At 41.0% G+C, this 26,339-nt stretch overlaps 1 protein-coding gene across 1 annotated transcript in view; it reads right to left on the reverse strand.

Moving 5' to 3' along the window:
- Nucleotides 1-11,771: 11,771 nt before the first annotated feature.
- The window catches only part of Alg3 (Alg3, alpha-1,3- mannosyltransferase), a 416,824-nt gene continuing 402,256 nt past the window's right edge, over nt 11,772-26,339 (reverse strand). The window contains exon 7 of the mRNA XM_068364818.1: nt 11,772-12,125. Coding sequence (XP_068220919.1) covers nt 11,954-12,125 — 172 coding nt within the window. The 3' untranslated portion in view covers nt 11,772-11,953. The remainder of the gene's footprint in view (nt 12,126-26,339) is intronic.

Raw genomic sequence — 26,339 nt, forward strand, 5'->3', positions numbered from 1 at the left:
CCAGGTTTATGTGTTATTTTTTTTCCAAAACGAAATCAAGACACATGCCGTGTGTAAATTTCCATGTTGTATAATACAAGGTCTATAGAAAGACATTGATATAATACCAATGCACTCAAGTCAAGCGTTCCTTAATTCATCGGAATGACCACAAAGAGGACGAATTACAATAACAATTTCTCGTCCTTGGGCCACAAATCAAACGCCCTTTTTTTTTTTTTTTATTTGATTATCTTGTACGTGGTAGTAATCGCCTTTGGGAATCGACCACCTATTAAAAAAAACTGCTTACGGAACCATTTTTCAAATTGCGTTACTGTTCATTTGAATGCGATAATAGATTTGCTTAAATTGGTTGCTTCTGCTATGCAAAAAACTGCTTTAGAAACATCAGAAACAGGATCTCCTTTCTGTTTTTTTGAAGCAAAACATTTCGAAAAATTATAAACAATCTCTAGTGCTTGACAAATAAATAGTCTACTGTTGCTCTGTATGGGGATGGGTGACTTCCCATTCTGGCTGACAAAATATTTATGATGCTTTTGTATGTCTTCCTTGATTGGCTATAATCTTTGAGGCATCTCTGTTATACCGTTTGTAATTCTCTTTCTCTCTCTCTCTCTCTCTCTCTCTCTCTCTCTCTCTCTCTCTCTCTCTCTCTCTCTCTCTCTACATCTGGGTGTGGAACTCAAGCAGCAAGCTACTTTCGCGGCAGGAGGTTCCTGCCAGTACCTGGCCACAAGGGATACCTTCTGACGAAAGCCTATTAATGAATGTCCATTGCTGACCTGAGAAACTATAACGGAAAAGTGGCAATTTTTTGTCACGTTTCTTTATAGTACGACTGAATAATGTTACAAAAGTAAAACAATTAGAAGTGGAGATTTTGTATAATTAAAGTTTAATATTTAAAGTAATGGTATTCACTATAACCATCAAATGGCACCGTTTTCTCTATTTTCGAAATACAATGTTACAATTATGGCAAAGTGTGTTTTTGTCCTTAGGTACATCTCGATCTTCTTCGTAAATTTGAAAAAGTATAGCGACAAAGTACACATCTGGTTATAGATTTTTGTGACAATTTCTCCACGCATATTGTTGTGTGAAGCTCATGCACCTGAAGCACATGAATTGAATCTATTTGAGATGCTAAAAGAAAACTATTCTCGACAATCACACGCGCACTACAATAATTGTTTACCTCGCCGTTATCACAAAAACTTAAATGACAGTGTCTGTGGCTTCTAACGTGTCATATAATTCACTAATAGGCCTTCACAATATTTTGTCTTAAATATGAAAATAAACTATTTTAATCTACTACTGCGAAGTCGGCAATAAATGCATGATGCATATATACACTCATATAAAACGGATCTTGACGTAGGAAAAATCTATTTTTGGGTGAGATAGCCATGTCGTCCTGATGGAAGTTCCTTTAAGCAGCTTCCTATTGTATAATATTTCTGTGAGTGATATTACAAGAGAATTACTGTCAGGTATCACAGGGTTTTAACACCCGAAACGACTATCCTAAGATATCGTGTATAATCAGGGACGTATCCCTAGATAACCATAGATATCTGCAGCCCAAACAGACTTAACCCAGTCTAGGAATCTAAGGAGGAGGATAGGTGAGGAGCCATTACATATCCTCTCCCTTCATAGTACTACTCGTCCCTGATAAACTCAATCTACATAGCAGCGCATCTACTGTAAGAAGAGGCATCCGACGAGGTATCTGGGAGGGACAACGTAATGGGTGGGCCATCAGGACGACATGGCTATCTCACCGAAAAATTGATTTCTCCTACATCAAAATCCATTTTTTGGGCTCAAGCCATGTCGTCCTGATGGAAGTGTACCAGGGAATTATCTATGCCTCGGTAGGAAGCCTCAAAGGGAGAGGTCCTAAAACCGAAATGCACTTACAGGATTACTCCGACAAGGCATAGGTATCACTCTCAATTATATATCCCAGAACCGTTCGGAGGCAGAATTGACAAGTATGATGGTCCGACAAGGAAACAATAAAGACCCAAGGTTCCGCCCCCACAATTGGAAAAACACCTGATGCTATTGTCAGGAGCTCTAAGGAGGCATCAAAGGTGAGGCGTATGTAACTAAAACTCGCCTTGAGATTAAATTCAATTATGTTCAGAAAGGATAATAATGAGAAGGCACATTAAAGATAAAGCCACTACAGTAATTATCATTATAATAGTAGGGTGTAAAAGTAAAAGTCATGGAACAATTCACAGTCTTTTACTCACAATAATCAGTGCCAAGGTTAGCAAGTAGCCATCATTAACCTCACATGGAAAATTTTGTACAAAATAAATGCATCCGTTCCTACCCATACATAAGGTGGCATAAAGGGGCAAATACATGACATAAAGAACCATAGGAAACTTATGACAAGGTAAACCTGATCAAGAGACACATGATCACGTCTGTACCAAACAAGGGGTTAATCACCCAAGCCAAATGAGATATAGCTTAATGACATTTAGACAGTTAGACTGTAGCACTGAAGGAACACACAAAGCATCACAAAGACACCTGGGAATCTGAAAATTAAAGGATGAAGTGCATTTTTCCTTTTTCCCTGAAGCAAAAACTTCTGTTTTCTCATTGCTAATAACAAGCTGAAGGAGAGCCCCAGGATGCATTGTGGGCTACGTTGTTGCCGCGGGGTTGATAACACCCCCTCAACCACCACAAAATGACGTGTCTCCTCCAATTGCTTCATTTAATGCCTGAAGAAAAACCCAATTGGACTTCCGACTAGTATATGTCTGCAGTCCCTCAATGGACATATACTGGAAAAAGTTCAAGAAGGAAGCCGCATCTTTACGGCTGAGACCCGAAGTCTTACGAACCGGGTCCGCTCTTCATATAAAGTAAGTAATCTTATTTCGTAACTGGTTTAGAGACAAATCAGACCCCACTGTATCATTTTGAAACAAAAGACTACCCTTAAACTGTACTGTTCTCAGCAAATACACTTTTGGACAGTGTATTAGACAAAGGAAAGGATCACCTTGAAGGGGAACTATTTTCCATAGACCCCAAGGTGAAAAGGGAAGTTCATTTTTAGTCTGAAAAGTGGGATCAGGATATAAATCAACCTCACCATTATCCCAAAATTCAATGTATTTCTCGTCTTTAGAAATCGTTAGTGTCACTAACCGGAGCACCGGAATCCATCGTAATTAAGAAGATGACTTTCTGAGTGGGATCAAGAATAGAAGCTTTTTGATTACCTATGTCTAAAGTGAATTGCAAAACTTTTGTCCAAAGACCAAGAGATAGGCTTCAGTGGAGCCAACAGCCGTAGCCTTGCACAAACCTTCGGAACTTTGTTGAAGAGATCCGAATAAAATTCGACATCAAAGGCATATAGTATAGATCTAGTGAGGGCCGAAGTGTATGACGAAATTGTGGATGAGGCCAGATTTTAAATATGCAAAGTAAGCTTGAGACTTAAACAAAAATCCATGGTAATCAACCCTGGATTTATGTCTTTGACATATTTGACCCATTTAGTCCATGACGTTTCATACTGAATCATGGTGTTAGACGACTCAGTTTCCACAAAAACCCACTTATGATGTTGAATTTTCAATTTCATTCCCAGGAATAGGGTGAAATCAAACATGAGATGAGGATTGTACGATTTCCATGATGAATCATAAACAATCTCCTGCTGTCCATCCTGAGACAGAATCGAGCTGGTCACGGCACAAGTTGGGATTCAAATCTGTGACCATGGGAAACCAGTTGCTCATTGGCTACCAAGGAGCCACCATAGCTGCCATCCCTTGAAAGATCTACACCTGTCCAAAACCTTCACGAGGAGGTTAAACAGCGGAAACACGAAAATCGTCGTCCAACGACTCCCATCCAGGGACATTGACGAACTTTAATATCCATGCCCACTGGTGCTTGAACCACTTTAGGTGCTACCTAGCAGGGAAATATCATGCTGAAGCTCATTGCAAACAGATCCACTTGAGGGCCAGAGATTTGATCTCACTGAAGGAGAGACGTTGACAAATGCCAACTTTTCTTATGATCCAACGTAAAGACGGTTATCATTACGTGGTTAAATTAAGGAGACCTCGATTCAGGTCTGTTGAATCAATAGACTATAACTCTGTTAACGAGGTTTAAGTGGATATGAATATTCTCCTTCAGGTATAGGTTTATGAGGGACAAGAAGCCTGCCATGCACTCCAGAATACTGATGTGGTATTGTTAAAATTTCTGAGACCAACAGCTTTGCACTTTCTTGAGTGGGTTATGACCCACCTAACCTCCCAACGAGGCGTCTGAACAAAGTGTCACTACTGGACGAGGAAAGCACAACAGCAATGTCTGTGAAAGACTTATGGCAGTGGATCACGGTCTAAGTTACTTCCACAGTAAGACCAGGGTCTTCTTCTGATGGTCAGGAAGAGCGTTGGAGGCTCTCCTTCCTCAAACTCTGTTTGCATTTACATTGAGGACAAAATTTATGAATCGTAAAGATCCTCGAACCTCCTCTGAGCGTCGCCTGATGATCATCCCCGACTAGATCAGGGACTTTACTGACGTCTCTATTTCCTTTCCCTTACAGGGAGGAATAGAACGGGAGTGAGACTTAAAGCCACAACAAATCTCCAACCGCGGGAAGTCCTGAGCTGGAGTCAGTTCTGATTTCTTAAGGTTGGTCTGAAGTCCAAGGACTAGAGGAACCAAAAACTCAATTGGCTGCTTCCGAGCACTCTGTGCCAAGGGAATTCACACTAGCCAGTCAACCAGGTACGCCTCTACTTAGAAGCCTGTCTACCGCAGTTGTTGTATGACTACATCAGTAAACTTCCTGAAAACCCTCAGAGCTATGCTGAGCCCGAATAGCATAGCTCTGATTACGTAGACCCTTCTCCACAGGCTGCAGCCAAGGTAGGGGGATAAGTGTTGACCTAACCGACAATACAAAGATGTCAGTAAAATCCATAGAGACAGTGAAAGCCTCTAAGGGTAGTAAGGTCCATATCTGTGAAATAGCCAACATCTGGAACCTGTCCCAGTGAACAAACAGGTTTAGACCAGACAAGGCGAGAATAGTTTGAGGTAAGCTCAAAACCGTTTTGGCACACCAAATAGACGATCTTGAAATCTCATAGATCTCACGCAGCAGATAACTCCCCTCTTCGAGAGATCTTAAACATACTGTTCCAAACAAGATGTTCCTGGAAGACTCTCCTGAACTGTGGTGGCCTTTGTTACTACTTCCAAGCAAAACCGTTGGAAATGACATTCTGTGTTCAAGGACTGAAGAACCCACAATACTTGAACAAGGCTAACCGTCCCCCTACTGGAGGCCTTCATTATTTTGTGTTCAGGACATGAACCGCTACCTCCACTGCCGTTTCAAAATCCACGATCTCTGGACTTGTCTCCACTGTCAAGAAGGCCTCGGAAGACATCCCGTACTCATACATAGGGTGGAAGGCCGGGGACTGTGACACCAATTATAAGGGCACAGCGTAGACATTCTGAGGGATAGGGGCATAAGAAAGAACAAACGACTTACCATGATAAGTCAGTTTGTGAGACCTCTTGGATGTGGCCTTTCCAGGGGTGAACTACCTCTTCAATGAGATCCTCCACTTCAGGAAAACCCTCTAAGCTCTGCGACAGCCTTATCCGTAACTTTCCTCTAAGGAAACAAGTCTTTTTCCCAGATGCTAAAGCTGAGAAACGTTTCAGCTCATGGTGGATGGTAGCTGTGTCAAGTACATGCTCACTGCAGGCTCGACATACCTGAAATGAAGCATAAAGGTCTTTCATAAAGTTGTCGACATGAGTTTTCACCAGCAAGGAAAGACGAAGGCACCTGCAAAATGCCCGATCATTATTCCCATAAAGCACTACAGAGACATCAACATTGACAACCATAATCTGGTCTAGGACTCACTCTTAAGGAGGAGTTCAGGAATCCTGGGCAGCTTCTCAAAAAATTGGTGGCCGGCCGCATCCGTATCCGGTTTACTCTCAGCAAAAATAAACTGGAAATTGGTCTAGTGGACGGAATCGTGTGGTAAGAAAGGTGAGACTGGTGTGCACTCTTCCAAAGGTGGGAGAGGCTTACCCTCACAAAAGGCTAAATCCACTGATGTAGCTCTTCGAAACAAAGTGGAAGACCACTTTGTCCAGGGCCACAAAGGAGGCCAAGCTCTTACCAAAGTCGACAATCTGTAAATTGATACCCACTGCCGTCATCATTGCTGCGGGCAAAAAGGTAGCTAGGAGTGCGAAACCTTAACTCTAGGCAACTCCTCTTTCTTCTCCAAGGCCTGGATATCTTCCCATGAGGCCTTGAAGACCATCACCTGGTATTACTAATTCCCCTCCATGAAGGCTTTCCTGTTAGCCATATTTACCAGATGTATTGTAGTACATAAGGTACTCGGGAACTGGGGGGCTCCATGAACTTAGCAGATGTTGGGAGGAGAAACGGGCAGGAACAGCTCCCGTCACAGAAGAAGCAATCGTAACCGTAGATCGGGAGACTGATGTCATAGTGGAGTCAGAATTGGTAGACACCACTGAATCCTTGATGAGATCAGACTACCTCATCCTCTTACCCAGGTGCGAAGGTACCGTGGGAAGAACATGCAGTCGTCATCGGAGGTATCCTCCGAGACCCATCAGGGGTGAAGTAAATCCTTACAAACACTGCAATCCTGATGGTCCCAGTAAAATACTGGGCCTTTCATCCTTCAACACTTCACATGTGTGCAGCAAATATCAAGACCACAGAGATGTCTCACAGCTCTGACACAAATATGTACTCAACAGTGCATCTCCGTATAGGCACTGCCTGTAAGGAGAAAAGGGTTCAAATGAGTACTACATCCTCTAGCAGACACCAAAAGCCAAAGGAAATGGGTCATTAATGCTCCAAGTAAACAATTAAGGGAATAGTAATCCTCAAATTGTGTGTAAATGCCATTGGTGAGAAAAAAGAAGATACATTACAAAATGTCCATTCCCCTATAAAGAACGTGAGATTGGAAAAAATTGACCCCTAAAGGTCCATTGCTTTAGGCCTAAAAAGGGAAAAAAAGGGGTGGGGAAATGCTCATGGAAAGATCCGTTGCTCCAATATCTCCATAGAGAAATGGCCAATTAGAGGGCAATGGTACAGGTAAACTTAATCATTAAGCAATCGACACATCGATTAATGAGCAAGTCTAAAGCAAACCGTAGTTTATAAAAGCAAGGTTATAACCTCAATAATAAAAACCCGGGAGGGATAACTAGCCTATGGAGTTACCAAACATCTATTCAATTCACACGACCAAAGAGAAATGGACAAATTGGTAGAAAACCAATAACCATATGTAGTGGTTATTCAAAGCAGGAGCCTAGAACCCTTTCGTAGAAGGAGTTCCCAGGCCCAACCTACATAAAGAAACCTCAAACGTTAAAGGATTAAGGCTTTTATGTTAACCTGTAGTAGAATTCACCTACAGTAAGTAGAGAACTCATCTTAGTTATGTAAGATGGTCTCAGATAAAAAAGGGCAGAAAGGCCTGTGCCCTAAGGGTACTGGCGTTGCCGGAAGTACCGGCAACCCCAGGGAGAATGGGATTGCCACCAACATCTTATGTGCCCAAAGGCACTGGTACCGATATCCGTACCTGCTGCCAGTAACGATAATGCTGTCAGTGGCAATAGTGCCCAAGGGCGGCGGAGATAACGATCAAGGGATTCCGCAGAAGACACCTTGCCAAAAGATAGGCAGTGTCGCCAGTGGCGGCACAGCCATAAGCAGCAACATATCGCCAGAACGGGTACTATAAAACAGATTCTGACGTAGGAAAAATCTATATTTGGGTGTCGAAAGGTGGAGACAACCGTTACTCAGGTGTTGCCATAGGCATGTATACCAGATATACCAGCGTTGCAGGAAGCACTGGCATCGCTAGGGGGTAAAACCATCGCTGCCAGCCTCCTCTGTGACTTAAGGCGCTGGTAGAGTCAACCCCTCCTATAAACTAGTACTAGCCCCGACACCAGTAACGGCAACACCGTTAGGGGCAAAGGTGCCTTGAGCGGCAGAGACAAACGGCAATGGTTCCTGCAGAAAAAACCATGCCGTAGCTGAAGGCAGCGCCGCTAGTGGAGGCAATGCCGCAAGCACCGACGGCCATGGAAGGTCACATAATAATAAATTCCATGCAATGTCCTTCTCGGAAAGACTAGGATAAAAAGAGAGGTGACGACATGGAGAAACTATACCCATGCATCAAACGGCCACCCTTCGCAAAGGGGAGTTCCAAAAGACTGCACAGTCCTAGCACGAGAGATCAAGAGCGAATGCAGAATGGCTATGCCTTATAGGTCGATGCCACAGGTAATTCGAGAAATCCCAGAGGCAGAACAGGTAAATCGGAATACCGACAAGGTGAGATCGCCCTTCGCAAAGGGGAACTCCAAAAAACTGCACAGTCCAACCATGAGAGATCAAGAACGTATGTACCATGGCGGCCCAACGGATTCGCCGACGAGGGCTAATCCAATCGCCACCAAGGGCTAGGCTAAGCCTAAAAGATCAATGCAGCAGGTCAATCGAGAAATACCAGAGGCTATGATAGAACGGCAGTACAGGAAAGTCTGCACACAGACAAGAGGAGCTCACCCTTCGTAAAGGGGAACTCAAAAAGACTGCACAGTCCTAGCATGGGAGATCGTGAACGAATGCAGCATGGCGGACCAACGGATTCGCCAACGAGGGCTAGGTTAAGCTTAAAAGGCCGAAAAAAACCAGAGAATTGAAGGCAGCAGACATAATAGGCTTAGTAAACTAGTATAGCCGAGGAAAAAACCCTTTAAGGGTAAAAAGACCGCTGCCAACGAGACCAGTAAGAACGGCCTAATCGCTATCGGCGAACCCGTCTCTGATAAAACCACCACTCTCTAAGCTAGGCTAGCCGGACAAACACGCATAAAACCAAAACTTAAACTACCATAAAACGTAGTAAAAGCAAACACAAAAAAAGAGTCCAAGGCATTACAACGCCAAGATAAAGCTAGCTAACGTAACACTACTGAAATAAAACTAAGTGAACATAAAATAACAAGGGCAGAAATGCACACAAAATGGCGCCCAAAAGCTAGCTGGACTCGGAGCGTCCCGCTCCTTCATCGCCATAAAAAAGTCAAATAACCACTCCCCGAAGGGATCGAAAGCAGTTACTCCACTTTGACGACTAAAGGGAAGCCATCATGTGAGGAAACAACTCCAAAAAGTAGAGAAAAGGCGCTCTTGACAAAGAAATGAACGTGTAAGTAAGCTGCGAAAAATAGAATGAGTTTATCAGGGACGAGTAGCGCTATGAAGGGAGAGGATATGTAATGGCTCTTCACCTATCCTTCTCCTTAGATTCCTAGACTGGGTTAAGTCTGTTTGGGGTGCATATATCTATGGTTATCTAGGGATACGTCCCTGATTATACAAGATATCTTAGGATAGTCATTCCTGGGGTTAGAACCCTGTGATACCTGACGGTATTTCTCTTGTAATATCACTCACAGAAATATTATACAGTAGGAAGCTGCCTATAGGAACTTCCATCAGGACGACATGCCTCGAGCCCAAAAAATTATTTTATATTCCGACGAGGGGGTAACTTGAAAACAGAGGGGGTAGCTGGAAACCGGTTTCAAACTACCCCCGGGTAATCTGAAACCGATTTCAAGTTACCAGGGGGGGGGGGGTAGCTTGAAACTGGGGGTGAAACCTTTACACCAGGTCATTACAGGCTGGCAATACAGATCCAGAAGACTTAAAAATGGCGGTTAAAAACTACAATGGCCAAACGCATACCAGCATACTGGATAGGGTCTAAAAGTATTAAGTGAGCATAAGTAGCTGATGGATAATTTTGCATCTATATCAAAATTTTCATAAAAAGAATTTGTTTCAGAACAGTTCGACAATTGAGACAATGCTTTTAAAATATCCATGGCCTCAAATCTGGCATTTAGCAACCTTTGGTGTGGAACTTGAACGTTGCCATCCTGGAAGGTGTAAAAGAATAATATATTTGGAATGACAGGAGACACACCATTAATAGCCAACGCTAAAAGGGTCACACTCAGGTCAGCCCCTTTAGGAACATGTGCAAGTTTATTTCAGTATTTGTAAAATATTTGATTTGAAAAATACTTGTATAGGTGAGATTGAATAAAGGTTCAACCTCATTTATATAAAGGTCTCCATACCTTTTAACTCTATTCCTGGTATTTGTTATGATAATGGTGTGAACACTGGTGGTGTGAAAGGAAAGTGGCTAAATTTCATCACAGTTATCAAAGCTTTTGGATGAATATATACAAAATGAGAACACAAGACGTTACTTTTGGCCACTAGATTAGATACTTATTGTGAATGTGAACAGTATATAGTTCAACCAAAAGCAAACACATTTAATATTTGTTACTAGAGTTAGATAGAATCTACTTCATTCTTAGTAAAACATGTTATGTATTGCACAAATGCTTTCTTGTTGAACAGACTCAGTAGTCTTTTAACAGTGAATTTCTATAATATAGTGTATTCCATTTTATAGTTTCTTTTTTTCTGTACTGGTCTACTTTCTCTATCTAGAGCACTTGTGCCTTCGACCCTTGTAACTATGACTGCAGCTTGGTTAATAATGATTATAACAATAAACTCTAAATCCTTTCGAAAGATTATGGACCATTGTATTTGCATAGCATTGATAAATGTAACCTGTTGATTTTTTAAATTTAAACTCAAAGCAAAAGTTTCAAGATCATAATACCAGTTTGAGGATAGCTTTATGTTCATAGTTACAATATAATAGCTGAATCTAACATATATCTGTACACATGAACTTAAAATAATTTCAATTTAATTCTTTATGGCAACATAGTGGTTGTAGGGTTTTAGCTGGTCTGATGACTAATTTTGAACCCATGGTTATGCTAATGTAATTCTTCTTATTTTCCACCGTTATCCCTACATTAAGGGGTCGGTTGCCTTATGCACCCTCTCCAATGCCTTCTATCAAAGGTATCATCTTCCACAAACCTCCTCTCTCCATATCATCCTTCACCTTATATTTCCATCTAATTCTCTGCTTACCTCTCAATCTTCTCCCATTAACAGGTTCTTCCCAAACCCTCCTCACCATTCATCCTCAACACGTGCCCTCACCATCTCAGTCGGGACACTCTTATCACCTTTTGTAATCTTTATGACTCCTGCCATTCTGCTAATGTAATTGCTTATCTATACATGGCTCTAATGACCTATATTCTCTTCATTCTACATAGAATACTGGCATGAAACTCACTATAATAGATATCCATCCTTGTATACCACAAAACAGAATGTGAAAAGATTATGGACAAAGTTCTGGCAGTGAAAAGATCTCTTGGAATACACTACTAGTCATGGTATAAGTGACATAGTATATGATTATAATAAGAAGTTTAGAATATTGTTAGGAAGGATTAAATATATTTTGGAGACATTTTCATCATACCTTTGATCATCAGTATTTGCCTGATGTATTCATCACACTAGTAAAACTTCAAAAATGATTATTGGTGTTTGAAAATAGATATTTGAATTTAAACTCTATGGTCATAATTTCCTTTAAGACTACCTCCACTCAATTTAGTACATTGTATAATTTATAAGTCCTCTCCATATAAATATTTGGCAATCAAAATAAAACAAATTTAAAAACTTTTATATTCTATTTTCTTTTCATACCCAAATTTTACAAACTATTTGATGATGTTAAATAAATATTCTCAAATATTTTTTCATAAAACATTTTTTCAGGGACCAAATTCAACCATGTTTTCCATGAGAAGAAAAAACCTTTGAATAGAAAGCATTAAAATTTTCATCACAACATTAATCTTTCTTTACAAAAAGCTTCCTGTATCTTTCTGCCTGTTTGTCTGTAGGTCGGTTCAGGAAGAGACCTACCAAAAGAGCTAAATGGCACGCATGAAGAAGAGATGAGCTCCACCAAGTAGATGGATACGTATTCCAACACAGCTCGATCAGCCCTAGTATCAAGATCCTGGAAAAAAATATAGTTAGTTCAATACAGTATATCATATAAAGATGATAATGCATCAGGATTAAAGTCTCCACTGACAAAAATCTTGTCTATAAATGATACATCTACTTTAATTGCATAATAAGTAAAGACTTGGAAAATGACATTTCATAGATTTTTCTTTTATGACACAAAAGCTTTTCAAGATGAATTCTGTCCTTGATATAATACACATGATCGAGCATGCCCGACGGGCAAACAGTGATACCAGGCCACAATAGTTAGTGAAAATGGGGGTTGATGACGTAAGAAGCGGGAAAACTAAAGGCAAGGATCTGGCACCACTGTATGATGCCAGATCTCTGTCTGTGGTTTTCCCGCTTCTGACGTCATCAACCCTCATTCTTACTAACTATTGTCGTCTGGTATCACTGTTTGCCCGTGGGGCATGCTTGATCGTGTAGACAGGGCTTTAGAGTTCACCTGTTAGTAGGAAGGGTTCTGGTTCAGACAAATATTGGAAACATATAATTATTTCATGCATACCCATCACTCACATCGGTCAAAATTTGCTGTCTTTACATGTTCTCGACACTGCAGTCTTTAGTTTAACACACGGAAGAGTAGTAGTGGCTCTACGCATGCAACCAGGGGATCAAAGGAGTTAAATGTGTCAGTCCATTTCTTTTTTGTTTCTGTCAAGTTCATTATCACTACAACAATCAGTTCGTGACTTTTGATTCCGACAGGATAATCTTTAAAACCAATTGAAACATCATTATAATCAATTCTAACCTTTTCATACTTTTTGCCTTGTCTCTTTTAATCTTTATAGATTTAATATTAACTTTCTTTGACGAGTAATTAATTAAAAAAGTGTTTCAAGAACTCTATTAACAGTGATTATTCTGAATAAATTACCAATCTACTTTTTCCTTTAAAAGTATAATTTTAAATAAGTTGTTGGTTTTTGAGCAACTTAATACTTTTTATTTAATGTTGGTTGCCAATGTCATGATCAGAGGTTAACTAGGTATACAGTACTTCTTCTGAGGTTAGCACCCGTTCAGCTTGATAAACTTTAAGCGATGTATTATTATTAGGATCATTTTTTAAGCAAAGAAGTCTTCTTTTTTTTTCTATTTTCATCATTCTGGCTTCTTTTTCAGGAATGTTGAGCTAATCCAATATTGTGGGGGACTTTCCTTCCATTTCCTTGCTGTTGAGAGACCAGAACTGATTGGTGAGGAATGTCTTAAGAATAGAATATGGACCTGTTTGGATATAGCCAAAAACACCAGTTTTAATTTGGTCCTTTTAAATAGTTGCTACATATGCTGTATATTAAAAAGAGAGTGAAAAACTGGTGATGGATTGAATACGGTACATGTACGGACATCATTCAGTACTTTGAATATTGTGATATTCTGTAAGATAATTTGTATATAATTGAAGTCATAATAACTAGTGTAATAAGGGGTTCTACGAGGTGTGAAAAACAAAATTGTGGTATTACTAGAAAATATAGTATCATCGTGTTTGGAAATGTTATATTTATGATTGATGGTAGTGTAAGGTGTCACCATTTGTTTATAGTAATGTGTAAAATCTAATATTTAGATTTACTGGATTCATGATTGATGACATTAATTAGCTGTATATATTTAGTTAGATCGTAAGTTATTTTCTCAAGGTATTTTCATTTATATATAAGTAAAACTTTTAAAATGTAAGAGCTGATCTATAAAATTAGCATTAAAGTCAATTTGAAGGTAAAACTGTGAGTTATTACAAGTGAACATATGAAATTGTTTGTATTTGCGTAGACAGTTGGATAAAGTAGAAAATATCCTATAAAAGTTTTACTTTCTTTAATTTCTTGATCTTCTCTACCATGTTATTTGGTTCATAAATAATTTTCATTTCCATTTATCATCCAGCATTTAAAAAATTGATCTTGTTGTCAACTTGTCATGTAATTATCTACTACATGTGCCACGACAGCCAACGAGAACTGTTGGCTATAATCTACATCTCCACGACAGAGATTCTGTTATTATTATTATTATTATTATTATTATTATTACTATTATTATTATTATTATTGTTATTAATATTATCATAATAATTACTTGCTAAGCTACAACCCTAGTTGGAAAAGCAGGATGCTATAAGCCCGGGGCTCCAACAGGGAAAATAGCTCAGTGAAGAAAGGAAGAAAGGGAAATAAAATATTATAAGAAGAGTAACATCAAAATAAATATCTCCTATATAAACTAAAAAAAAGTCTAATGAAATAAGAGGGAGAGAAATAAGATAGAATAGTGTACTCAAGAGTGTACCCTCAAATAAGAGAACTCTAAGCCAAGACGGTGGAAGACCATGGTACAGAGACTATGGCACTACTCAAGACTAGAGAACAATGGTTTGATTTTGGAGTGTCCTTCTCCTAGAGGAGCTGCTTACCATAGCTAAAGAGTCTCTTCTACCCTTACCAAGAGGAAAGTGGCCACTGAACCATTACAGTGCAGTAACCCCTTGAGTGAAGAAGAATTGTTTGGTAATCTGTGTTTTCAGGTGTATAAGGACAGAGGAGAATATTAGGCCATGAGCCAGAAAGTGAAACCCTCCCCCACCAGGGAATTTTCACGACCCCCCTAGTTTTCTTCCTTAGGGTGTCCTTTATGCATATCCGGGTGTTTCCAAACACACAAATGCGGCAAAAATGCAAAATTATAACTTTTTGTACAAACCGCCGGCCAAATTTTCACATTTTCGGCCGCACTGACGTTGTGTGGCTTTATTGGCTCTAACTTCCTTAATATCCAAACTAAGTGAACATTTCTGGTACCAACATAATGCCAAGACCAAGAGCTACACAATGGTATATAATTATGTCCATAATTAATGATTATTACGTATTCCAGGGCCATTATTGTACCCCCTACCCTTAATTTTTGTTCGAAAATGGGAACGTGTACCTAGTTGCTACTGATACTGATGAAATTGTTGAGGCATTTGTTTACATTTCTGTATTTGATTTTGTACATATTCTTATTTAAAATATTGCATATCAGTTTCGTTCACTAATTTCCCAAAATATATGAATTAAGTGACAATAATCAATAGATTGTATAAGGGCCACATATTATTAGCAATACCCACTTTTCTCTGTAACTTCTGTAAATTGTTACATAACTGCATCATTTTGGTGTCAATAGATAACAATATATTCTCCAGATTTCTGAAATTGGCTCTGTGCATAAATTATGATGCATTTTCATTTCAGGCAAAGGATCCAATATCAACTGGTGATAATTAGTCAGCATGGCAGACCGTCCACTTGGTTTACGGAAAAAGGAAAGTAAGAGAAAAAAGCCTCTGCAGAGTGTGCCAAAAGGACTTGCATTATACATTTTTCTGAACAGAAAACTGACAAAATTGTTCGAAAACTGACTGATGTAAGCTTTGAAAAGATCAAGGAATCAGTGCAGCTCCGCAAAGCTAGTGCTGATGCTAATGTGAGGATGGATGAAATCTGTGAAGAAGTTCCAGAGATGCTGAATGCAAATACCAATGGAATACACAGGAAGTGTTATCAAAAGTATACAAATGTTGGTCATATCAAAAATAGAAAACGACAACATCCAGTTGAAGATGACGAAGGGCCTTCAACTTCCAATCGAAAGTGAGTATCATCCTCATCAATTTTATTTCCTTCAGGTCAGTGCCTGTTCTGTGGAAAAAAAAAAAACAGAAAACGAGACAAGGTGTCAGAGAGTTTCCAACTACAGGCTGCAAAGCATAAAAATGACTACACATTACTTGGAAAGATTGAAGGCTGTGACTTGCGAGCACGTGAGGCACATTATCATAATTCTTGTCGCAGAGATTACACTCGTAGGCAGGAGCGAAATGTTAATAAAGAGCCGGATCAGAGTGCTGTTGAACATTTAGCTGCCCATAGCGAAGCATTCTCCTACATCTGTGATTATGTTGAAGTACATATAATCAAGGGGTGCAACGTAGATCATGTGACAATGTTAAAAGAGAAATATTTGCTATATTTACAAGAACATCTTCCATCAACTTACAATCCAAACTACAAAACCTATAAACTCAAGAATAAGTTGGAGAAACATTTTGGGCACCCAACTACAGAAGTGAACTTATATATTCTGATCTCTTACCACTTGGACAAGCAGTAGAGGCAGCATTTGAGATGGCCACCTCTGAGGAAAGGTTTCTCCAGGAAGCAGCTATGATGCTCAGGCAACAACTGATGGATGCCAAAAGGAATGCAGCCGTACTGCCATGGCCACTTAGAGCAGCGCAGTTGATGTCCACAGAGAACAAACCACCACCAATCCTGATTAACTTTTTGTTGCAGCTTCTATGTGGGAAACCATTTAAAGATATTCCGTCACAGATGGAGAGATTTGTTGATTCATGTGCTCAAGATGTATGTTATGCTATGAGCCGAGGAGAATGGAAAATGTCTAAACATGTTCTTCTTGGAATAGCTTTGAGACATATGACAGGAAGTGCTGAGCTCATTACACTGCTGAATCATTTCGGTCACTGTCAGTCATATTCCCAAGTGATGGGGCTAGAAACTGCCATATGTAACCAAATCAACACACAGGAATCCTTACTTCCTGCAACCATATCATCCTGCATGGATAATGTAATTCTCCCCTTCAGCTGGGACAGCTTCGACCTGTCTGAAGAAATACCACCAGGGGCTGGAACCACACATGTAGCACATGGTATTGTCATTCAGGAGACATCTAGTAGTGCAAGTTGTGACATGAACAGGGAGCAGCCACCTCAGCAGTCAGGGAAGAGTAATAAAGACAGGTCAATTCACTATGAGGATAAAGAACTGCCACCTTGTTTCATGAGTAGGACTGAGCCTAATTTGAGAGTGGAACATGTATCTGTGACAATACCAGTTTCATTTCATGAATCCAAAGTGTTCCTGGCTGGGCTGGATGGTTGTCACTGACTGGAAAAGGTGATTATGTTGAAGCCTGTGCTCAGTCTACAGTTGATTACATGGTGCCAGTAGATAGGGCAATTACTGATAATGCCACAGTTCAGCACATACTCCGACTATGCCAGCAGGCCACAAAGGATGTGCAGCAGGAGGTCACTATCGTAACTTTTGATCTAGCTGTAGTAATGAAAGCTTACTCTATCCTGTGGCAAAACCGACGAGAATACAGTGGTGTTCTTTGAAAGGATTGGAGCATTTCATACAATCTGCTCATACCTTGGAGTCGTCGGAAAGATGATGTCCGGCACAGGCTTTGAGGACATCATCATTGAGGCTGGTGTATGTGCAAGTGGATCGATTGATCAAATGTTGAGGGGCAAACATTACAATCGTGCAATGAGAGTTCACAAATTGATGTACGAGACCCTAGAACGGCTCCTACTTGATGCCTTTTATGTCAAGAGTGCAAAAGGAAGTTCATTAAATGCCAGCTTACATGAACAACTTGAGATCTTCATTCAGTCACCTTCTCCATCTGGTTTGAATGACCTCCTTGCAAATGACTGCTTCAAAGAGCTGTATCAGCAGTACTGTGTTTTCAAAGATCAAGTGAGACATGGAGAACTTGGCAAAACAGCTTGTTTATGATTAAACTATATGGACAAAGTGGCATTGCTCTTGCGATTTGCTAGGGCAACAAAGTTGAATGATCTTGATCTATACATAGCCTCGTTATGGGACATGTGCCCAGTGTGTTTTGCCTACAACCATCATAACTATGCACAGTATGTTCCAGTGTACCTTCTCTCATTGATGAACTTGTCACACACCCACCCTGGTGCTGAGGACTAGTTGCGGAAAAATGGTTTCAGTGTTTCCTGATCAGATGTTCCATCTTCACGGAATCCAGTGGGCCTCATAATTGAAGAGACCATCAATAGGCATGCAAAATCACATTGTGGAATCATCAGATTCAGTAGAAACCCTGCAGCCTACAACAGGTGGTGCATCACCCGCCATGCCAGAGCTACATTTATGGAAGCGACATATAAAATGGCAGACATGAGTTCCACAGAGCTTGATACACACAAGGAAATCAGAAAGTCACAAATTGCGAAATCAGAGTCAGACGTCCAGTCTCATCTTGAAGCAATTAAGGGATTTGTCAACCCTTTTCAGATTGATGTCAAGGATAAATTATTCTGTTTGTCTTCTGGAGCACCAGCAACTTCAAAAATTGAAGCTGACTTGTTGAGCGCTGATGCACTTTGAGAAAAAGCATTCAGTGAGTTCATAACACAAAGACTACAGAGCAAGTTAGTTAGTTTCCACCAACCCATCCCAAGAAACAAACTGAGCATATTTGCCTCTTTAAGTCAAGTTAAGAAGGTTACAAGTGCGACTAACAAACAAATTCAGATTAAAGCTGAAAGAAACCTCTTTGGACAGCTGGTGATGCTTTCTGAGGAGCACAACATCAGCCTGGAGAAGACACTAAGCTATCCATTAGTACCAATACCCTGGGCACTTTCAACTGACGATGGTCATCCTTTGAAGACAGACAAAGCAAAATTGTCACATGTACTGGAGACTGGTGTTGCAGCTACTGATGCACCAAAGGTAGAAGAAACTGTGTACTTCATAGATGACAACGCAATTTTGCAAGCTCTGGTTGGCCTGCCTACTACCTTTGAGGAACAAACAGTTTGAGCAGTTGCCAAAGGTACCAAGAGTAGACTTTGTTACAGATGCATACAAGGAGAATTCCATAAAGAGCTATGAGCGATCGCGTCGTGGTGAATCACAAACATTTTTTTATCAAAGGTGCAAGTACAAAAGTACCTCGTGACTGGACATCTTTCATGAGTAATGACTCAAACAAAGAACAACTGATCAAACTTTTGTTGTGTGAGTGGCAAACAGAAAAATATGCCCATAAATTTATACAACAGACTTATTTTGTGTATAAGGAAGAATGCACTCTCCTTACAAGTGAGGATGGATTGACTGTTCAGACCATGCAGGTGCAGGACCTATTTTCTTCACAGGAGGAAGCAGATACTCGGATCATTCTGCATTGCATCCATGCTGCCAAATAATTTGGTGCAGAAAAGGTGATTGTAGTCCGTTCACCAGATACTGATGTCTTCCTATTGCTGTTGAGGCTTTCTCAAGATATTGACCCATCTGTGTTATTTGATCCATGGTACAGATTACTGTAAACTCATGTACTCTTTTTATTCCTTCACAGGATGCAATACAACAAGTGCCTTCGTTCGCCGAGGTAAACTTACACCAAAGAAGACACTTGATGCCCATCCTGAATACCATTCAGCATTAATCTCTCTAGCAACCACTGCTGAACTTTCTGAAGAAACATTCAATGAACTTGAACAGTTTTTCTGCTGTATGTATGGAAAGGCCAACTACAAAGACATAAACAAGCTGCGCAATGATATGTTTAGACAAAAATTCCAGCCCAAGAAAGGCTAAACTTTGTCCAGTTGTGATGGCATTGATCTGAGCTTGCTACCACCATGCAGGTCATCACTGCACATGCATATCCCCAGATGCAACTACCAAACATATGTTTGGAATAAGTCCAGTGTGCCATATCCAGATATACCAAGTCCAGTAGGCAAAGGCTGGAAACTTGATGACTCAGGACAGCTGCAGATTGACTGGGTCAAAGGTGATATACTGCCACAGGAACTCACTGATATCCTGCCAGACAGAGAAGCCGACAGCGATGACGATTTGGATATAGAGGATATTGATATTAACAACCTGGCCGGCATCATTTATGATGAAGAATCATGAATGCAATGTGTAAATTGTCAAGCTAGTTCTTTTCTGTAGTTGTCTGTTGCCAATGACAAAGAGAGACTAACCAGGACATCATACTCTACATATAATGATATTTATATGAGCACAACTTCGCAGATTTCAAACATTGATGTAGACTTCCAAGCTCTTCACCATTTACTTGTTGGTATTAGTTGTCAGTTTAAGTTATAAATGATATTTATCTTGGTTACATTTATCTTATTCTACTGTTAATCAATGATTTTCTTGGTTCTCTCAGTGAATGACACCTGTCAAATATGAAAGTCAGACACACTGCAATAGGTAGTGTCCCACATTTATAGTGTTAGTCATATTTACTATGTTTGTGCATGCATATTCATAATATAAGTATGTGGTGGCCACTCTACAGTGAATAATGTCCAAGCAGTATAATTCTCTTCAAAGCATCTCCTTTAAATGTTAGTAAAATACTCTTTAGTGTAATAAATCATAAAGATAAATTGTTTTGTTGCCATTTGGTACCAGAAAGCAGAGATGATAGTGAAGATGATGGTAGAACAAAGTGGGTTATAACTTTTTAATAGTCGTTGAATTTCCCCTATATGTAAAAGGGGTTTAAAACTCAATATTCCATTGAATGAACATATGGAATGAAATAAAGGCATTGGAGACGGATTTCAACTGTATAGAGCTTTATTTATGCTTATTTTGCTGGAGTTGGTTTTCTGTTTAAATACAAAAGCATGAGATTTTTCATTAGGTTTGGCTTCTTAGAATATGGTTTCCTGGTGCTTGCTTTGATTATGAATCTCTCCTTTATCACATGATAAACACATACAACCAGCATTGCACTTTGGGTTTATTCATCTTTTTTTAAGTTATCAATCATATACAGTAACTAAATTCAAGAGTTTTTTCCATGTGAAATTCCGAAATTAAGAAATTATTTGGGCTGCTTTATTCTCTGCTGTTGTTTTATGAGAAATTATCGACTGACCTGGAGATGGATTTCTTTCTTCAAAGGTTTAGGTTTCCTTCAGCTACTTATGGACCTCGACTTTTACCACTCCCGCCCCTCCCCTCTCCTCCCTATCCCAAAACCACACTCAAGAGAGACATATTTCTTTTCCTTTTGATTTTACTTATAATGAAGATTTTGTTACGCAATAATGTACGAGAAAAACAATATCCTTTTCATTTCGTGATAACAAAGACAATATTAGAACCGTTTTTAAATGGAAATTTCAATTCATGACAACAGATTTAGAAATATCTTTCTCCTTGATATTCAACTGGGCTCCACAAGGCACTAAAAGAGTTGCAAGACCCAGGACTACATGGCTGAGAACTATGAAGCGTGAAGTGGGAGATGATGAGTGGAGAAGTATTGAATGAAAAGCTCAAGATAGAGATGCCTGGCGAAATCTAACCGAGGCCCTTTGCGTCAACTGGCGTATGAGGAGGAGATGATGTTGATGACGTTCAACTTGCTCAGTTAAGAGAAGTTGATGGATGAATATGAGTCACGACAAGTACAAATTACTTTTTACCAAAATGGAAATATTCATGATTTGTTAAGATACCTTGATTTCAAGTTGAGGCCTTTTATTGTTCTTATTATGAGATTCAAAGGATGAAAGTCGATGCCATGTTTCTGTTCCTGTAACAAATCGATTTCATACACCAGCAAACGAGTCATCCTATACAATGTCTCTAGAAGACATATCCATAGCCATAGACATTCGTCATTATTAATTTTATTTTCGACAGTGTTTTCAGGTACTAATTTTTTCCTCTCCGATTTTGATTCTAGGGATATATGATCAACCATCTCTTCTTTACCAATATTGTCTTTATCCTTGATGGTGTCATGTATGGCAAGTGTGCCAAACCTGTCCTTTAGAGGAATCTGTTTCTCGCCTATACTAATTATTTGGAGAGTTATTACTTGTTATTTTGGGATACATGTGTTTAAATGATACAATGGTTAATAGCAACTTGATAAAGAAGAGGTGCAGTAGTTATGATTCTGATTAAAACACTTGAATAACTGAATCCTTGGGCATTATTACTGCCCTAAAGTAGTTTTCGGGATGCACAAAAGGTTATATGCTCATCATTTTTTTACTCTCTCAACGATTGTGGGTTCCAGTTTATGTTAAGGACATTGTCCTGAATTTAGAGAGTGAGCTCTGTACCAGCCGTGTGTCACACGATCGTACAAAGTAACGACATTTCATTTGGTGTATATATTATGCTTGTATCTGAATAAACATGCCTGTTTTTCTCACCGTTAACTGTTAACCGGTTGAACAGGAAATTTCCTGTTGCATTGAGTTTTTGTATATAAAGACGAGTGTTCTATAATAAACTCACTCAGTTGCTTTCATCCTGTCTTTGAGTCACAACCTTCTCTCGGCACGTCACATTGGTGACCCCGGAAGTCGACTCGCTCCTCCCGCCTTCCAACCCCCCTTGCCCCTCCGTTGTTGGTACTATGGCGGACTCTACGGAAGTGCTTGGTGCTGCGGCTGCCCCATTGAAACTTTCGTCATTCGCCAGCGGAGAGGCGTTTGCTTGGTTTCAGCGCGCAGAAGTCCAGTTTCGCATCAAGGGCATGACTCGCTCAACCACCAAAGAAGATTATGTTCTCGCGGCGATACCCGAGGACACCTTCCCGGAAATATCCGACTGGCTTTGTGAACAAGGAGACACCCCAATAGCATATGACGCTGTGGAGGATTTAATTTTGTTTTATTTTTATTTTTTGCCAAATCCTGAGAGAGAGAGAGAGAGAGAGAGAGAGAGAGAGAGAGAGAGAGAGAGAGAGAGAGAGAGAGAGAGAGAGTAGTTAGTGTATCGATTGTTTGTTGTGAGAAAGACTGTTGGAATAATTGACTGTTTGTTTATCTTTTAGTTAGGATAGGACAGTAGTAAATGTTTCAGAGCAAATGCTTTTTTTGATTGACTGCGACTTGAGGCAGTTGTGTATGTGCACGCTGGATTCCAATATTTATTTGATTGATTTGACCAGCGTTGGAATTGTGATTGTGAATGATAGGAACAGTTTATTATTTTTCTTTGATTATAGTGCGATAGTTTAGTTAGCTAGGATTGTTCGTAAGTGTTTTTCTTTTTTATTTTTGCAGGCCGTAATTCCTCCTTTGAAGAGATTTTGTTTACGTGAAATTGATTGTTAACGACCTGGCTTGTAATAAGGAACTTGAAACTGACTGCTCTTTTGGATTTGGATACAATCGGTAACGACTTTGGCTGTTTGAAGGAATTTTCTCTGAATAATGATGATAATAATGACGGCGAGCATTAACCACCAAGAGTCTGATTTTCCCTAGGTTGGTTCCCTCACCACTTAAAAAAAAGTGTTTTGAGCAGTGGGAAAGGTTACCATATTGCCACCGAGCTGTGTCAGTGTGCCGTTATTAAAGACTGTTTGGCTCAGTTGGACGAGTGTCTGTGTCCTTATACATATATGTTTTGTATGTTGAAGTTAGGGTTGTGGTAGATTTAAGTTTAAGTTTTGTTAGGTGTTGTTTTTTTTGGTTGGTTTATTTGAATGGTATAACTTTTTTTATATATAGTGTTCAAGTTTATAACTAGTTTTAAGTGATTATTTTGGTTGTGGATGGTTTGTGATAAGTATTTTAGTTTTAATAAATATAGTTTTAAGGTTATGGTTTGTTTTTATGTCCTTTTAGTCTAAGAGTCCAGTTTATGATAACGTAAGGGGAAAGTTTGTGTTGCGGAGATATTGTCAGTTAGAGTGATTTAAGGGTGTGGGAGTTGTTCTTGTGACATCCCGCCACAACGCCGTCAAAACATACCTTCTGCAGCAGTACCTGCCGTCGCCAGCCGCCCGTATAGAAAAGCTTTTCATCTCTCTCAACAACCGTTGGGGGACCAAAGGGCTTCGCTCACCCTCAGGGAAATGACCAGTATCGCTCGCCTGCAATCTGCCGCAGGCGGCTCTCCTCGTGAGGTGAACCTACTTCGTGCCCTTTGGATACGCCGTTTACCCGAAACTGTACGCGCTGCCATACCCAATGTCAATAGTTTACCCATAAAGGACCTGATGACCAAAGCCGACGCCCTTATGGACAGCCACTTCAAGACCTCCATCTACGCCTCCACTCCTGACGAAGAGGACGCCTATTCAACATCAACCGAAGCTGTCGTGAATGCTGTAGGACATACACGCCTACCCCGTGACGTGCCGTAGTGGTGACAAAGCCACCCACCACCCACCACTCGCTCGCGCCCCAACCAACGACTTCTACAGCCACTTACTGCCACCCATCCCCGGCAGTTTTGCTACTACCACATCAGATTCGGGGAAACCGCGAAGAAATGTGCCAAGGATTATCGGTGGCCAAAAAACGTGTAAGTAGGCCATCGCTCGTGGCGGTGGCCTCCAGTGTTTCTAATCTTTTCTTTTTTCCCGATGCAGGAACAGGCATGCGATTTTTGGTAGACACGGGTGCTTATCGTTCTCTTTTGCGAAGGGAACTCTTCAGGACACGACGTAGTCTGTCTACATCTGCCGACGTCCGCTTGGTAACTGCCAACGGATCTGCGATACCCACCTATGGTTATGAGAATCTCACATTATCGTTTGGAAACGGTAAATTTAATTGGAAGTTTCTCGTTGCTGACGTCACATTGCCAATCCTCGTTGCGGATTTCCTCTCTCATTTCCACCTTCTGGTTGATGTCGCCCACTGACAATTGGTCAACGCAGACTCGTACTTGTCGACACCTCTTCAACCCAGCCCCTCCAACCTCGCTCTCCACATCAGCGCACCCACGGATGCCTATGCCCACCTCCTCACGTCATACCCGGAAGTTTTCCGTCCAGAACTTCACCAAACGTCCACGGCTCCTGCCAAGCACGGTATTTATCACCATATCAAGACGACGGGACCCCCAGTCTTCGCAAAATTCAGACGTCTGGCACTGGAACGATTGGCAGCCGCCAAACAGACGTTCGCCGAAATGGATGAAATGGGCCTTTGCCAAAAGGCCTCCAGCCCATGGTCGTCACCCTTGCACATCGTTCTGAAGAAAGACGGCTCCCTCCGTCCGGTGCGGGGATTACAGGCGCCTGAACATGCAAACAGAACCAGAACACTAACCCCTCCCAAACATCGTCGACGTGACCTCCTACCTGCACAAAGCGAAGGTTTTCTCTAAGCTCGACCTCCTGAAGGGGTATTATCAGGTGCCTATGAACCCAGAAGACATCCCTATGACTGCCATCACCACTCCGTTTGGTACATACACCTTCAATTACTCCTATTTTGGCCTTCGTAATACTGGGGCAACATTTCAACGTCTCATGGATGGCATCTTAGGGGCCTCCCCTTCTGTGTATGTTATGTGGACGACATGATTGTGTTCTCCTCCTCAAAAGAGGAACACCTCTGTCACCTGCGGATTGTGCTCGACCGCCTGCAACAAATCGGCCTTGTAGTCCGGTACGACAAGTGTACCTTTGGCGCCAACGAAGTGTCGTTCTTAGGGCACCGTATCACTCCTGAAGGAGTCCATCCCCTCCCTGAGAAGGTAGCAGCTGTTCAGGACATCCCCGCGCCCTCGACCGTCAAAGCTCTGCAGGAATTCTTGGGCATGATCAACTATTATCATCATTTTCTGCCAGCCATTGCCGCCACTCTTGCTCCCCTCTACGCCTCCCTCAAGGACAAGCCAAATGACCTGAAGTGGGGTCCCCTTCAAGAAGCGGCCTTCTGCAATGCAAAAAAGGCCCTATTAACCACTGCGGCTCTCACTTTTCCTATCCCACATGCCCCTCTCCTTCTCTCCACTGATGCCAGCGACGTCGCTATTGGTGCAGTACTCGAGCAGGTGGTCAACGGCTCGCCCCGCCCATTGACATTCTTCAGCAGAAAATTGTCCAAGGCAGAATCGGGTTATTCTACCTTCGATCGCGAATTGCTGGCGGTGCACTTGGCTGTCCGTCACTTTCGCCATTTCTTAGAAGTTATGTCCTTCGTCATTCGTACAGACCACATGCCTCTGGGGTACGCCTTCACTCGACAGTCTGATGCCTGGTCCGTCCGTCAACGCTGACATCTCTCCGCCGTGGCTGAATACAATTGCACCCTTCAATACGTCCCTGGGAAAATGAATCCCGTTGCCGATGCCCTGTCAAGAAACACGTTGGCTGCCGTTCAACTGGTATTGGATTACAACGCCTTGGCTGAAGCCCAGCGACAGGATCCAGAGTATCAAGCATGTAGGACATCCTGCACGTCCCTCCATTGGGAAGACTTCCCCCTCGAAGACTCCAACACCACCCTCCTCTGTGACGTCAGTACTGGTAGACCGTGACCTTGGATTCCTGCTCCCATACGCCGGCAGGTGTTTGATTTCATTCACGGCCTTTCACATCC

Source organism: Palaemon carinicauda, chromosome 42, assembly GCF_036898095.1.
Source record: "Palaemon carinicauda isolate YSFRI2023 chromosome 42, ASM3689809v2, whole genome shotgun sequence".
Taxonomy (NCBI): domain Eukaryota; kingdom Metazoa; phylum Arthropoda; class Malacostraca; order Decapoda; family Palaemonidae; genus Palaemon; species Palaemon carinicauda.